At 40.2% G+C, this 11,881-nt stretch overlaps 1 protein-coding gene across 4 annotated transcripts in view; it reads right to left on the reverse strand.

Annotated features, from left to right (window-relative positions):
• Positions 1-11,881, reverse strand: part of SBF2 (SET binding factor 2) — a 448,846-nt gene that overhangs the window by 31,615 nt on the left and 405,350 nt on the right. For all 4 annotated transcript variants that reach the window (XM_074273454.1, XM_074273453.1, XM_074273452.1 and 1 more), the window contains 3 exons: positions 8,697-8,873; positions 2,826-2,927; positions 2,013-2,198 (listed from right to left, as the gene is read on the reverse strand). In XM_074273454.1, the coding sequence (XP_074129555.1) occupies positions 2,013-2,198; positions 2,826-2,927; positions 8,697-8,873 (465 nt within the window). The remainder of the gene's footprint in view (positions 1-2,012; positions 2,199-2,825; positions 2,928-8,696; positions 8,874-11,881) is intronic.

Below are 11,881 nucleotides of genomic sequence, written 5' to 3' on the forward strand. Positions count from 1 at the left end.
AGAAATGACAAATTATATGTAAGAAGTAGCATAAAAGATATCAACAAAGATCTCTGGTGAAACAAGGGCGTGATCTAGCTACAGAACAAGAAAAATCATTAGAAAGAAAAAGACTTTGGTACTCACATAATAGTAAAAAGACCCTAAAGAAGACCTTTAGCAAACAAGGTGGATTCCGTGTCTGTGATGTTTGGGAGAATGTGGACAAGAAAAAGACAAGGTGATATGGTATAGATGAATTGGGAGTTGCATCATTAAAGGGATCCATCAATTAGTGTTTTAGTGCTGAAGTACTGAAATAACAACGACAAAACACATAAAGAGAGAGCAGAGTGTAGAAGACACAATACTAGATTGAGGGTTTGCTATATACCAGTTAGATGATCTTAGGGGGAGGTACAGACCCAAGGTCTTCTCAGAATTTCAGTTCCTTATCTGTATTTTAAGGGGATTAGGCCAGATCCATCTTCAAAACTCAAATCCTAATATGATTGCTGTCTACACCTCTGGGATTCCATATCATACGATGTAAAGATTATTTCATTGTAATTTATATGCTATCATTTTTTAAAAACTAGCCTTTGGTGTGTCAGATTACTTTTAAATGCACTGGCCACATATTTCCCCCTCCTCCCTTTTTGATAACATTTTAAAAGGGCATCCAGGGTTCTCAATGTACTTGTCTCTTAATGTACTTAGGAGACAAATATGTTGGAATATATGGTGACAATTACTTTTGTATCGTAGTCTCACGTTTTTTGAATCAGGCTTGGAATCTGGGCCATTTTCCATTGTTTAGCTTACAGAATTTTGCAGTTTTCAGTTCTTTCTTAAACCAGCCCTTTTCTTTGCATGCTTAGCAATATCTGGATTCAGCTCTCCCAGCAGAGTGGAAAAGAGCATTGGATCCTGCATCAGAAGACTCAGGGCTGAATCCTAGCTGCCATCTATTTCCTCTGGGCCCTTGGGCCAGGAACATCTCCTCTCCTCAATTTCCACACATGTAAAATAAGATAGTTGGTCTAAATGATCTTCAAAGAACCTTTCAGTTCTAACTTCTTTGTGTGTATAAATTAGACTAACACTTATTTTACAGAAGAGGAAAAGTGAAAAGGAGGAGGGGAAATGACTTGCTTAAGTTCACACAGCCTATTAGTGTCTAGTTCTGTACTTAACCCAGGTTTCCTGAATCATAGTCTAGGGCTCTTTCCAGTGTAAGACACTATTGTGGGCTTGAGGATTAAGATGTTCATTGTTTCCCTGAGAGTTCAACAAAGATGATTTTACAGAAAACAGTTCTGATCTTTATCTCCTGGCAAAAAAAAAAAAAAAAAAGAAAAAGAAAAAGAAAAAAAAAAGCTACTTTCAGGAAGACTGGGATTTCCTTTGACAGAAAATGGATGTTCCCTATGGATTGTTTGTTTTTTGGGGGGGAGGGGGGTAACCAACTGTAGCAGATGCTGCTTACAATCAGTTAGAATTACTCAATAGACATTTTCTTTTAAAAGCCTGTTCAAATAGTTTTATGGCAATCAATCTTGTTCTGAAGGCCAAGTGCCTGTTCTGTGACATGGAAACATTTTCATTTTTCTTACTGATAGAGACATCAGAGATGTCAGAGGCTCATTTTAATTATGACTAGTCACTGTCAGCTCATAACTTTCTTAAACAAGTTCAACAGTTTCATTAAGTTGATAAATTGAGGCAGTTACTTGCAGCAGTGGATAAAGCACTAGGTCTAGAGTCAGGAAGATCTGAGTTCAAATCCGGCTTTCAATATTTATTAGCTGTGTGACCCTAGGCAAGTCACTTAAACTCTGTCCACCTCCCTTTCCTCAACTACAGAATGGGGATAATGATAGCACCTCTATCATGGGATCCTTGTGAGGATCAAAGGAGATAATACTTGCAAAGTGCTTAGCACAGCACCTGGCACATAGCAAGTGCTTCTTCCCTTCTTCTTCCTTTCCCTTCCCTTGAAGACCCAACAAGTTCGGCTGTACCATGGTTACCTGGTGCACACAGTCCAAGAACTGCAAGAAGATGGGAGCAAAGCCACTGCCCTGACAGTTGAAGGTCAAGTTGCTCCTCTGACTGAATTTATGGCCGAAGGAGAGCCACTCTTTCTCCACCAGCATCCGGAAACCTCCCAGAGTCCTATAAAATGGATCACTGAGCAGCTGGGCGAGGGAGGACACCTAGGACAGTAAAGGACAGGGATTAGCAGCGAGCCTGAAAAAGGTTCCTGAGCTCCACAAATCTGACAGATACAAATATAATAGCCCTTGTGACAGAAGGGCTATTACAAAGTAAAATAAACAAGCTGCGAAATCATTGCCACTAGCAGATCAAGTTCTCTGCAACAAATTCATTTATTCATTTTTCTAGTAAGTTGTAAAAACTCAAGATCAAATTTGACTACAATGTTCTTTTCCAAGAAACACAAAATTTGAACCATTTCTGAATAACTTCACCTATTATTAACAAATTGGCTTATGGTAAAATCATTTGTTTTTACCAGGGCTTAACTAATAAGTAAGGGATAGGGACTTGGCTGGCAGAGGGAACTCCATGAGGAGCACACTTCCTCTGCCCATACGGGCCACACTGTGAGGAAGCTGTCCTTGAGTCCAGCTCTCTGGGTTTGGAAGCCCTCTCTTTGCCCTCAAGATGCTGCTGTTTAATTGTGTTGAAACTCCACAGCCTGAATATTTGCATGGAAAAAACATATTCAAAACAGGATTTCTTTACTTGACAATTAACAAATTAAGCTGACACATAAATACAAAGTTAAAAACAGGATAAAATTCATGCAAGGAGTTTACTTGGGTGGTGATATCCCAGCCATCTTCCAAACAAATCAGGACGGAGGAGCCACTCTCCAGCACTTCAGCTACAACCACAGCCAGCAGCAGTATCCTGTGGAGCTGAGAGATGGATGGCAATGAGAGCGCGATTTAACAGAGCACTATGGCAATAGCAACTGTGGACACAGACTTTGTGTCAACCTGGAATGTGACATGTTATTGTGCCATGAACATGGCTAAGCCATCTGGAGGACGCGACCCCAGGAGTGTCTGTACACTGCATTATTTCAGCAAAATCAAGATGAAATACATTTTGTTTGAATGTCTGCTTTTAAAATTTCCAAATGAGGGAATTTGACCACATACAACTTCTTGTTCAGTTACCCATAGCACACCCCTAAGTTTGGATATGCCCCCAAGGACTCTGCTGCTAGAATTTTAAAGCAAGCTTTGAGATGATCTTTGCATTTAAGAAGCCTGTCTTGCACATGCTAGATGATTATGCTTTTAAAAATGCTTCCCATCATTTTAGCTGAGTATTGCTGAAAATATTTTGTTGATCATGAAAATTATTATGTAATCAAAAGCTTTCTCCATTTGTTCTTGGTGATTATACTAAGCTAACTGACTCAAAGCCCTCTTAATAAACTGATGACTTGAGCTCAGTAGGTAGGTTTTACAGTGAATATGCCTGGGCTGGCCAGAGCCAAGGAGACATTTAAAAAACCTTGATCTGTGATCTATGATCCCACTGATCTAAAGATTCACTCCAATGACTATAATTGCTCTGTGCTGGCCCATCCAGTATGACTTTTGCCTCGGTCCTCCCATAAATTTGACACAGAATTTCATCCAACATTTTAGAGGCCTTCATCACTTTTTCTTGGCAGTGCAGTGAGGGGATGTCCACGTGTGCATATTCTAATAAGTAGGAGTGGCCCCAAAAACAAGGCTGTTGTTGCTTTTTAAAAATTTTTCTACCAATTACATGTTAAAACAATTTAAAAACATTTTTAAAGCTCTGAGTTCTAAATTCTATCCCTTCCTCCATTTCTCTCTCCCTTCCCTCCCTCCTCCCTGAGATGGTAAGTCATCAAATATAGGCTACACATGTACAATCATGTAAAACATTTCCATATTAATTATTTTATACAAGAAGACTAGAATAAAAGAAAGTGAAAAATAGAATGCTTCAATCTGTCTTCAAACAATATTTGTTCTTTATCTGGAGGCAGACAGTGTGCTTTATCATTAGTCCTTTGGGATTTTTTTTGGGGGGTCACTGTATTGAGAATAGCTGAGTCATTCACAATTCTTCACCAAGCAATATTGCTGTTATTGTGTATAATGTTTTCCTGGTTCTGTTTACTTCATTTTGTATCAATTCATATAAGTATTTTCTGTTGTCACTTCTAAGCAGAGAATGGGGAAAAATGCCCTCCTACACCTGAACATCTATCTACCCAACATGCCAGCTAATCTTTTGCTTGCCGCAATGACCATAATTCTTTTGGACTAGGCACTCCATGTCCATGAGTTCTCTGTTAAATTTCGTCTGAATACAGCCCACGAATCTGTTATTTGTTATTCATACTATGATTTGCTGAGGAGTTATGTATTGAGGGAACATAACTTTTCTAAAGAGCTGGGGACTGAAGGTACCAGAGACTGTTGAATAGGATGCCAAGATAAATATGAAGGTTAAAGCACAGAGCTTGGGAAAGAGGTCTTGGGTGATATCCCAATTTTGGGGTAGCCTGGTTGGATATGATATTTGAGTGCATATGTAAGGGGAAGGGGCCAAGGTGGAAGGAGGAGCCAGGAAAAAAAAGAATTCTGAAGGGAGAGGTAGAGGATATTGAAAAGAAAATCTATTTCCTAAAGTTTCCAAGGGCCAGCTCTACACATGAACATAATCAGTTCTCCTCCAACTTAGATAGAATTTTTTTCTCTTGTTATTTCTCTTGCCCAGGAGAAGGGCTATTTAGGAACAACAAAAAGTATTTTGAATGAAGAGTTAAGTAATTAATTGTCAGACATAATGTAATCTAAAAAAATCTTTTTTGAACATCATAGAATAGATGAATCTTATTTTGGTTTCCTTTCATTTAGCTTATGATCCATATCATCTAATGATGAAAATCATAGTTTTGGACAAAAAGAAAACTAGTGCTAGGACTTTCCTTGAATTCATTAATTATCACCCTTCTCTCTTTCCTACCACAATTTCTTTTTTCTTAATGAGTGGACTATACCTTCTGTTTTCATAGTCCTTCCATGTCCCTGTCTTAACTCATAGAATCTGACATCAATAAGAACAATTTTACTGCCATATGCAAAGGGTTTTTCTCTATCTTTAACATCCTTGGCCCTTTTCAATATTTGCTAGTACTGATTTTCTTCTCTACCCCCTTTCTGGAAATACCCTTTTATTTTAAGCTTCCATAACATTGCTCTCTCCTGGTTTTCCTTCTTCCTCTCTGATCACTCCTTCTCTTCATCTTTGTTATTCATCTTTTTTTTCCTGCCCCGAATGTAAATGTGTATACAAGGCTCTCTTTTCAGTCCTTTTTGCTCTACATTCTTGTGCTCAAAGAATTTATCTTTTTTCACATTTTCAACTATACCTTTATGCTGGTGATGTCCAATTTTATATTTCAATCTCATATTTACAACAACTTAAAAGGTATTTAAACTCGCATGTATACATTATAAATTCAACACGCTTATAAGGAAAGTCAACTTTCTGCCAAGACTGGCATCATGGTCCTTGGGGGGCACATGCAAACTTAGGGATGTGATATGGGTAACTGATATGTAAAGGAGACTGCGCCATCAGTTAGCCATGAAATCTCTGACTAATCAAGTTCATTCCCATCTCTCTCTTTTCTAAACTTCTATCATACTTATATTCTCACTTAACACAAGTAGAGACTTATTTGTGGAAATCTATCACTTATTATACATTCAGCCATTCATTTGTTTACTCAACAAACATTATGTGTTCAAATGTATCAAGGCACTACACCTAGCAAACTAGGTGTGTGTTTGCATATGAATATAAAGAACATGATTATTTTATAAAAGAAGTACAAATAAAGTAGCAGGGCTGGCCAAAGGAAAGGAGGACAACTCTCCAGCAGGAAGAACAAGGAAAGCTTTCTACAACAGTTGGTCTGGGCCCTGTACAACAGGTGGGACCTCAATGAATACAGAAGGGTGGAAGGACACATAAAATCTAGATAATGTGAGTAAAGGCAGAAGATGAAGGAAAAAAGTGCTAGAAATGTTTGTGGCATGCTGAACTGTTAGAATTGGCTTATACATGAGGGATTCTAGTGGGAACATCACCGAAAGGACCAAGGGATCTTAGTTGAGGAGGAAGCCAAGTCAACCTAGAAAAGGCCTAAAGACTTGGAGAATAACTCAATGGTCAAGGAAGTAGAGGTGATAATAAAGCTCAATAGGAATGAAGGAGTGGTATGGGTAGAAAAAGATATATGTGTTAAGGGAAATCTAACCAGTTGAATGTTGAGTGATTCTAGTGCTCTAGAGCCGGTGGTGGAGAGCCAGGGGCATGAGGACTGCTTTTCTCCTCCCTGAGAGGCAGGAGAGCAGGAGCTGCCTCTCCTGGAGTTAGTTTTAAGGATGGTATTGCCATTAGGACAAGGCCAGGTTTCTGTTAAAGCCAGGAGATGAAGGCAGTGCTTGTAATGCATGTTAAAGAATGAAGTTTTCTTACAATCAAATGAATATTCCATAGGACACAAGAGATAGAGGCTGATGAAGGACAGACAGAGACTTAGTCTAAATCTGAGCTGGAGAGGAGAAACCATGGGGCAGGAACTGTGTGCAGGAAGGCATTTGAGGGTAACTGAATTGGGCAGTAGGGCACAGTGATGGTGCTGTGCTGGGGGCTGGGAATGGCGGCAGGAGCAGGACTGAATCAGGTTCAGCACTCTAGGGAAGCTGGGGGAAGATCTTATAGAAACCTTGGAGTAGAGAATGCAGGGCAGCTGTGGACATCAGTCCAAGTAAACTGTAAACTGTTAAGGGAGTTAGTTTGTAAACTCCAGTGGTCAAGCATGGGGCAGAGCATAATGTCCTCTAAAGGTCTCTTCTATTGGTAAAACAAACAAGAGGTAGCTAGGGGGTGCAGTGAATAAGACATCAGTCCTAGAGTCAAGGGGACTGGAGTTTAAAACTGGTCTTAAACATCTACCAGCTATGTGACCCTGCGCAAGTCACCTAACCCCTATTGCCTCCAAAAACCCAACCAAGCAAAAGACCTTTATCTGATCCTGCCACGCCCACAAGATGTCCCTCAGTGCCTTATCTCCTGAAAAGAGCAGTCTATTTTCACTGCCTCTTTTCCCTCATAGCTCATTAATTCATCAGCTTGAAACATGAATATCACATACTGTCAAGGCTGCTCTCCAACATCACAATTTGTGACCCACCACACTCAATGACTTTCAGGCTCAATCACCTCTGTGCTGAGCCCTCCTCAGCCCCACATGGTACTCATGAGTCAGAAGCCAGGGCTCTCCGAGAAGAATGCGTGTCTCAGAAAACTCTCTTCCCTCCCCTCCCCTCATAGCTTCCATTCCTACTCTTACGTTCTCTGGTGAGCTCAGCCACAATCATGCCTGTAATGAACATTTTCATAGATGCCTCTGAAACCTGTTTATCTGTGCATAGAGACGTACATATCTGTATCACTAATTCCTTTTCTTAACTCAGATTCCTCCTTGCTAGCCAACTCCCTGCTGGACATCTTCACTTTAATGTCCCCCAGGTATCTTAAAATCAGCATGTCCAACATAAAACTTTTCCCTTTGCAGTCTTCCCTTCCTATCAAGGGCTTCACCAGGGGTCAAGTCAGTTTGTAATTCTTGATTTTTCCCTCTCGTCCTCCATTCTATCCAATCAACTGATTGGACAAGCCATTCTTGTTGATTCTGTCTCCACAATCTTCACTCATGTGACCACTGCTCTAGTTCAGGCTCTTATTACCTCTCACCTAGATCCTCCTAAGAGCTTCCTTCTTGGGTTTCCCTGCTTCCAGATGTTCTCCTTTCTAACCTACCCAACCACCAATAGAATCTTCCCAAAGCACAGATCTTACCACACCATTTCTCAAAAACCTTTCTTCTCAAGAAAAATTTAAAGGGACAGTTTTTACAATCTGACTCCAGACTACTTTTCCAGCCTTAGGCCATAATTTTCCCTTTCACACACTAGATATTCCAGCTGAGTTGGACCACTAGCCGTTTTCAGAACTTAATAATCCATCTCCTACTTATGTTACTTGCATAAGCCATCCTTCATGACTGGAACGTATTTCTTCCTCACCTCCATTTTGTACCCACAATCTTTTTTTAATCTTCCCTAGTTGTTAAAGCCCTCTTTCCCCTCAAATTACATTCTACTTTCTCACACATGTATATATTGTATATCTCATAAGAATAAGTGTATAAATTGTATCATTTTTATTCTAATATCTTCAATGTTCACCCATAGTAGGGGCTTAATACATTTTTGTTGAATTGGATTTCATTCAGATTTCCCTTATTTTCTTGCTGTCAAAATGATTTTAACCTTTTTTCTTTAGCAGCATAAGAGGACAGAAATATAACTTAGGCCACAGGGTTAGAAGAGGGGTGCATCCATCTCTTGGTCAAATTTTGTCTTTTCTTTGGGATTACCACAAAGGTACTCAACACTAACTTGTAAACTGTGAATGTTTTCAAAGATTGATGTCACCTAACTAGCTTACCTGGAAGCTCAGGATCCAGTCCTTCCTAATGCTGATCCTCATCCTCTTAGACACAAAGGATTTGGACATCTGAGGGGATTCAGAAGGAACCCCTTCCACCAATTAATTACCTGTGGGAACCATTCGGAGTCTCCAAGTGCCTTGAGGAATGTCACTTCAGAATCAGTAGGAATAGAGCTGGGGACGCAAGCCCTCATCAGCTTTTTAAAGCTGGCTTTCACTTGCCGGATGTCATTGAATTCAACAGGAACAAACTCACAGTTTAAAGTAAATTCTAATTTGAAACCCTGTGAACAAAAATGTCAAAAGTTATTCAGAAGAAATTCTGCAAACTGCGTAGCAATGCTGATACTATTTCATGAACGTCAACAATATTATTAGCATTCTGTCTCAAACCCCAGTCCTAAGCATGTGGATGTGCCTCAGAAGAAATGGGAACTGGTATGGCCGATTCCAACTGCCGTACAGGTCCTTCAAGTCCTACAAATACAAGGTGTTCCAAAGCCTGTACGGGTTGAGGTGACCCCCTCCTCCCTATGTCACCTGTGTCACTCAAACATGAAAAACTGCTCTCAATGTGAGATTCTTGTTTCACTCGTGTCTAATTCTGTGTGATCCCATTTGGGGTTTTCTTGACACAGACAGTTTGTCTTTATCTTTTCCAACTTATTTTACAGATGAGGAAACTGAGGCAAACAGGGTGACGTGACTTGCCTAGCATCTTGCCCAGTAAGTGTCTGAAGACAGATCTGAACTCAGGTCTTCTTGATTGCAGGCCCAGCCCTTTATTTATTGGACTATCTAACTGCCTTAAGGATATGGAAGAAAACTGAAATATTAGCTGAGTTCATAACTTATCTAGTCTTTAAGTCTATTTTCAGTTGGCTAGGTTTAATCTGTTAGAAGTTTAAAATGGGTCAATTAGAGGGAGAAGGTGATATAATAGGAAGGAATCCTTTAGATGGTTGTGCTACACCAATAATCTGGGAGCGTTAGCCCAGAATGTCCAAAGCACCCTTAGGTTAATTCTAAGGTAGGATATAATATTGCACCTCTTCAAGCTGGGGAGAGTGTTGTATCATAAAATATTTCATAAAAAATTACACTGCTCCTGCAATGCACATTTAGGGAGAAGAAAATAATAACAATAATGATAGCTCACATTCTCACAATAAGATGTGCACATATTATTATTATTTTATGAAAGTGGAAGCCAAGGTCCATCGGGGTGAAGTCACCTGCCTAATGCCCTTGGCCATGTGAACCTTGATCTTCTGGTCTCCTGTCTTGGCTTGTTCTCTCTGTCCTATGTGGCAGCTAAATGCCAGCTAATAGGTAGGGTGTGGCTAGTGAAGGATCTATCTTTCAGTCCTGGATCCCCCATTGTAGGTTATAAAACATTTAACAAAGGAAGTTGCCTTTTAAAGATACTCATTCCATCTGAAACATTTTGTTTCATTTTGTGCTAAGGGATTCTTTGGATTACCCCATTTACGAGACTTAATTACCTGTGTGAGCTGGCAGACAAGTCACCTCCTGCCTCTGTACTCAGTTTTTCCTCATCTAGATAGCTCCTTACAATTTTTGATCTATGATCCTATACAAATCACCATTCACTAAAATTATTACAGAGAAATACTGAACTGATGGATGTCCTATTTAGAATGTTATTTCACAATTGGAAATTAGTTTCAACTTTAAGATTGAGTACTTTGTCCTAGAAGCCTCCCAATCCCATCTGCCAGGAGATATTTTAATTTTAAAACGTCTCCACCATCATTTTACAAGGACTCATTTACTACTCTTAGATGAAAACTACTAATAAGGTCATAGGTAGTTTTCTAGGATAAGTGTTTTATTTTGGTCTCTTTGGAGCTAAAAAAAAAAAAAAAAATTCAAATTTAACTTCAACATCCTGTTTCCCAAGTTGTGTACGAATGTCAGCCTGGTGTTGGGCCCTACAGGGCACTCTGCAGGCTGCCACATTCACAGAAGGGCAGCAGGGCATGTTTGGGAGGAATGCCATTCTTCTCCTGGGAGTGCTGCCGATGGAGAGGGCTTCATGTGTTGAAGTGTAACTGTCTGGGATGAATAGTGAGACTGACATTGGGCAGTGGGCTCGGCAGCTGCCACTGAGGATAGTCTAAGTGATGGGGCTCCTTTCCAAGAGAACAAGTGATACTCTGCTGGGGCCTATGGCAGCTGAATCATATTGATGAAGTTAGGCTCTTTCTTAGACACATTAGGGCTGGACTTCAATGGGAAAACCTCTTGTCCGCAACCTCTATCACTGATGGGGCCCACTGATGAGAATGTACTGCTTTTGGCATCTCACTTGCCTGCCTTGCTTCTCGTCTGTTATGTGGATGAAGCTCCAGGGAAGCAAAAGGGCCCCAGGGAGGCAGGGAAAGGGGGTCAGCAGGTGCCTCTGCTCTGGCTCTCTGCTCTGTGTAATACCTGGTGTCCCAAGTCTGTCTCAACTAATAGGTGGCTACTTGGAGACAATTTTCCTTAAGACCTCAGACTAAAAATTTCTTGGGGACTCCCCAAGTGAGGGGGAATTTAACTCAAGAGAAGGAACCTACTGCTGATGGAGGACATTTCTCTTTTAGGGAGGATTCCTGGTGACTGCCAGAGAATAACAGCACAACAAAGGCAGGATTGGCTCTGAGCCCTGGATGAAGGAGAAGAGAACATGCATATCCCTGAATACATAAAACACACTAGCTTCGCAAAGGGTTTTTATGGTTTTTTTGGTAAGGCAATTGGGGTCAAGTCACTTGTCCAAAGAAACATGGCTGTTTGAGGCCAGATTTAAACTTGGGTCCTCCTGACTCACAAGGCCAGCAAGCTATCTATTGGCTTGCCCCATTTGCAAAGGGTTTTCAAAGAACTTTATCAGGAAAAAAAAAATCTTTTTCCTCCTCTTTTTGTCCCAAGGGTCTAAGGACACAGCTATCTATCTGCTAGATGTCTCCTTACAAATAACAGATTCTCACAGAAACCAAACCAAACCAAAAATGATTTTTAAAAAAGTATGTTTAGAATAGTGACATTATTTTGCCTTCATGGACTGCTTTCTTTAGGTCTAGCCTGAATTCTTTGGATTGTGGGTACATGTTTATTTCCAAGGCTCACGGATATGTAAATATATACACATACACAACATACTTTAATACCTGAAGTATTTTTGTGACTCTAAAGCAATGAGATGAATAGTGTGTAGGAGTATTCAGGCAGGTGCATGAATGCACTAGCCATAACCTGCCCTAGGAGACTAAGGCCCAGAACAACT

The sequence above is a fragment of the Sminthopsis crassicaudata genome, chromosome 6 (genome assembly GCF_048593235.1).
Source record: "Sminthopsis crassicaudata isolate SCR6 chromosome 6, ASM4859323v1, whole genome shotgun sequence".
Taxonomy (NCBI): Eukaryota; Metazoa; Chordata; class Mammalia; order Dasyuromorphia; family Dasyuridae; genus Sminthopsis; species Sminthopsis crassicaudata.